Raw genomic sequence first — 4,251 nt, 5'->3', positions numbered from 1 at the left:
CTTTTTTTTTTTAAACTTTATTTAAAACACAAAGCTTTTAGATTGTGTGTTTCACAACCACTCTGCAATGTTTTCTCAATAAGTTAATATGTTACAAGATTGGGAATGCAACTCATTAGAAGACCCTAATAATTTTTCAAGCTGTGCCTTTAATAACACATCTTACAATTTGCTCAAGTAGAATCTTGTTTTGTCATCTTTTTCATCCCTTACTCTTCCAGCCTAAAAAAATCCTCCTATCTCAAACTATCAGCAGTTCTTCCCAAAATATCAAGGGCAATCACAGCATTATAAAGTGATTCTTTCTAACTCCCAAGATCTACATTGCAACACTAACCTGGAACGTACTCAAACGAGGCCTGAAAAACAAAAGGCTTTCTACAATATCCCCATTACAATGCACTTTGCTATCTTATTGAAATAGTGTAACTTTTAACTTGTATTAACAGTCACACTTGACTATCTGCACATTCTCTAAAATCCACTGAACATGTGTTAATATATTTCTCAAATACATACCATTCCCAAATCTGGAATAACTTCCCCAGGTATGCCCTGCATCCTTTATATGAGCCATTATACCATATTTAATACTTACTGCCTCTTTAATTTCACAAGAGAAAACATGAATCTGGAACTCTTCTGTTCCACAACTGCTTTCAGTAAACGCAAAGCAGTCACTTTCTGAAGTCCCATTCTGTCCACGCACACAAAACAACACCTTATAGATTGGAAAAGAGGCTATCTCCACATTGCTTGACTGATCTATTATTCTGCCAAGGAAAGGAACAGTGAAGAACAGAAAAAACCAAATCAAACAAACGTACACAAAATAACTTCCTGCAATTAAATAAATACCTAAACTTACACCTAAGTATACAAGATGGAGAGTAGGAACAGATAAGCCAGGCTTTCTGGATGTAAGATGTAAATACTTCTGGTTGCAACACTGGCCTAATTTTTTAATGCTTCAAGAAAACACAGTACCTCTTCCAACACAGCAGAAATCAATGAACAAGATGCTTCAGAATATTTGGCCCTAAAGCTGATGAACAGGCACTTGCTGATAACCAGCACAGAGAAACTAACACACAGATACTCCTACACCCAAAAATGACTTTCAACCTTACGCTTCATTTTCACTGGTTTGAAGAGGCCCAACTCAACATTTTAAGTATTTCAAGAAGATGCCCACAAAGAAGTGAAACAAGATCATCAATACAGCACTTCCACAGACTCTCCTTTTACAGGGTGAGGTGTCACACTGTACTGTACAAGAACCTGAGCCAAAAATCCAACAATTCTACCTCCCTGTGAGAGTAACAAACTTCAAATCCACCTTCCACGTGCGGTGCAAGTAACAAAAGAATCATTTACACGTTACCTTACAGAGCCTTCTGGAACATTGGGAACATAGAGTGTTACAGATAGAGGGGCCTGACTTGAGGATTTCATGTTTGCCATGGCACGTAGAGCTTCTGGCTCATTGCGAGGGGCAGACACCTTCATGCAACCCAGGTAAGTCAGTTTGTTAAACAACACGCTGTCCTCTTCCAAGGGCTCATGGGGAGAAGAAGACCTTCGTGTAGACACTTCTGAAAATGAAGAAACCATTTATTTAACTATTTGTTTTTATTTTTACATATGGTTTACTGAACAAGTTCCATAGCAAAATCTCTTGCTGCTTGTAAGAATGGACACAGGGATCAAAGTCCAGCAGTGAGAAATCCACTCAGCATTAATTAATTAATTTTAATGTTATGTCTATTCTAACACAGGTTTCCAAGTATTGCTTTAGGTCAAATTATCATTTGATTCTTTTTAGCTATGCTAAAGTAAGTATTCCTTACCTAGTTCAATTTGCTAACATCCCCAAATTTCTACTCGTTATTTTTGCATAGAGATGCTTCTAATTCTCTTCTCTCCCATGAATTTACAATTTGTAAAGAATTATTAAATTCAAATGTGGTTCACATTCTTGAGGTAGATACACTGACTGCATGAAAACATCAGGGAACTGGAGAAAAGGTAAGGGACACTTGCTCTTCTAATCAGAGGAAGAGAAGCATTCTTTTTGGATTATCCTTCTGTGTTTTTGAAAGGCATTTTGGCATTTAAGAAAAGAGAGGTGAAGTTAAAAAAAAAAAAAACAGAAGTATGAATCAGAGTAATCCAGGTTGGATTAACTCTAGAGATCCTTTCCATCTTAAACTCATTTACAATGAGAACGAGTTACACTAGAGCTGGCTGAATCAGGTTGCTCAAGGTCCTGTTCAGCTGAGTTTTAGCTCCAAGAATGGAAATTCCAAGTCTCTCCCAGCATTTTGCCGTTTTTCATATTTCTCTTGACTACAACCAGTGCTTGTGAAACAATTAAGTAAAAAATGCTGCAGAACTGAATGTATGTCAATGGACATAATCTTGAAATTTCTCATATTCCACCAGCAGCATCTCTATCTTACCTAGAGTACATTCAGCAGTTACCTGACACTGAGTCCCAACTAAACCAGAGCTGGTGACAAAACAAAAATTATCTTGATGAAAACTGAGCAGCAAAGGGGTATCGATCTGGTAATGATCTATTCCTATCTACAATCTTCTCCTAATGAGAAAACTTGAAGATGCTACACAATATTCTCCAGAATACTTACAGAATTAAGTTCCAGAAAGCATTACATCTATTTTAACTTCAAGCTTTAAAGAAAAGAACTGCCATCCATGGGAAGGTATGGGGTGATGGGACATAAGACAGGGGTACTCTTCAGGAATACCTGTAGTAGAAGGGTCTAAAACAAGTTGCAAGGACGGTTGATTTGTTTGACCTGCTGAGCCAAGTCCAGATGCCTGGCTGCATGCATCACTAGAACCTTCAGAGAAAGCAGTGGAGTTGTTCTGGTCTTTTTCAGAATCCCTCAGTATCTCCTCCATTGCCTTCTCCAGCTGATCATCTCCATTTGAAAACACCTGTAAGAAGGAGATTAGTTTTTTCCCCAAAAATATATAGCTATGTGTATGTTTATTTTGGCTACTATCTTTCAAACACACAATCTTGCTGCAAAAGTTAAGAAATACTGCTAAACACAACAAGCTAAGCACTCAGTACAACAGATATATCACTAAGAGGAACCTATCAGGTAAGGTGTTAAAAATCCACAAAACAGTCTGAGGTCACTAGTCACTGCATCTTCTCCTTCCTAATACTTAATAGTAAAATCATTACAAATCAAGGAGCAATAACCAGTAAGCAAATTGTGAGTTTGTTGTCTTTTATTTATTTCCCAACTTAAAAGCGCAAAGGAAGAACCTAACTATCACTTTTATGTCAACTTTTCTTATTTTTAAAAAGGCATGCTAAATAATCTGTTCATAAGTAAAAAAAAAGCTGAGCAATGTGGATAGTTTTTATTATCAAAATAACAACAGCTACTTTCTTTTTCTAAAAGTGACAGAATCTGCTGTCTGCAAGGTCAAAGCATTCAGCATAACGCAATTTGGCTCACTGTAACTAGTTGCTCATGCCTTCACATCTAATCCTGTCTTTTAACCTCCTCAGGTTCTGCTGCATGGTTTTGTGGAGCATGGCAGGCAGCAGAACGACATTCTCCTGACAAAACAAAAAGGAATTATTTGTATAGAGTCACAACTATTTCTTACATCATTCTCCAGCTGTAGAATCGATGTTTCACAAGAGGAATATCTTAGCTTTCTAGATGGAAAGACACAGGATGGGCAAGTAACCTGGCCATGGCTGCCCCCTTCCTGCAGAGTGCCAGCAGTGGGGTCAGCTGTTTGCATTCTAGTTTCACACGACCCTGTCCCTCCTCCCAACCAGCAGCCAATGCTGACAGCAATTTTCCTGTGCCATGGTAGACACTACTGTATACCTCAAAGCTTAGTACTAAAGCATGCTGAAGCCAAAAGATGTCAGAATCAAGATTAACTCAAATATAACTTGATCCCATGACATATATGTGCTTTTTTATATTTAACCAAATACAACACGTGTGTTCACAATGCTAGTCCAACAACCATCCAAAACCTACAGACCTCTGTTAAAATAACAGAGGATTGTGTTTAGATTCTCAATTCAAAACAAAGAAATAACAGAATTTGTTACACATTTTCCTTACAGAAAATTGTACTTTCTTGGTCATATCCAAGCCATTTCAGATGTCTCACCAATTTTTCCATATAGCAGGAAAGTAAGTATATATAGAAATAGCCAGAACGTGTCAGACATTCCCCCTCCCA

General features: G+C 37.6%; 1 protein-coding gene across 1 annotated transcript; it reads right to left on the bottom strand.

Moving 5' to 3' along the window:
- Position 1: 1 nt before the first annotated feature.
- LOC104912391 (rab GTPase-activating protein 1-like) lies at positions 2-2,988 on the bottom strand. Its single transcript, XM_019618641.2, has 3 exons — positions 2,823-2,988; positions 1,385-1,595; positions 2-773 (listed from the first exon to the last, which is right to left on the bottom strand). The coding sequence occupies exons 1-3, from the start codon at positions 2,926-2,928 to the stop codon at positions 443-445; spliced, it is 648 nt and encodes a 215-aa protein (XP_019474186.1). The 5' UTR covers positions 2,929-2,988; the 3' UTR covers positions 2-442.
- Positions 2,989-4,251: the final 1,263 nt, after the last annotated feature.

Source organism: Meleagris gallopavo, chromosome 10 (genome assembly GCF_000146605.3).
Source record: "Meleagris gallopavo isolate NT-WF06-2002-E0010 breed Aviagen turkey brand Nicholas breeding stock chromosome 10, Turkey_5.1, whole genome shotgun sequence".
NCBI classification, from domain to species: Eukaryota; Metazoa; Chordata; class Aves; order Galliformes; family Phasianidae; genus Meleagris; species Meleagris gallopavo.
The sequence above is the reverse complement of the archived record's forward strand: the minus strand, read 5'-3'. Positions and strand labels throughout refer to the sequence as shown.

What these genes read in the sequence shown, in the direction of transcription:
- LOC104912391 (XM_019618641.2), bottom strand. Translation starts at nt 2,928, where the DNA reads ATGGAGGAGATACTGAGGGATTCTGAAAAAGACCAGAACAACTCCACT. An exon ending in ATCTGGACTTGGCTCAGCAG is followed by an intron (nt 1,596 to 2,822) that starts GTCAAACAAATC and finishes CTTCATTTTCAG; the next exon opens with AAGTGTCTACACGAAGGTCT. An exon ending in GTTCCAGAAGGCTCTGTAAG is followed by an intron (nt 774 to 1,384) that starts GTAACGTGTAAA and finishes TTTCCTTGGCAG; the next exon opens with AATAATAGATCAGTCAAGCA.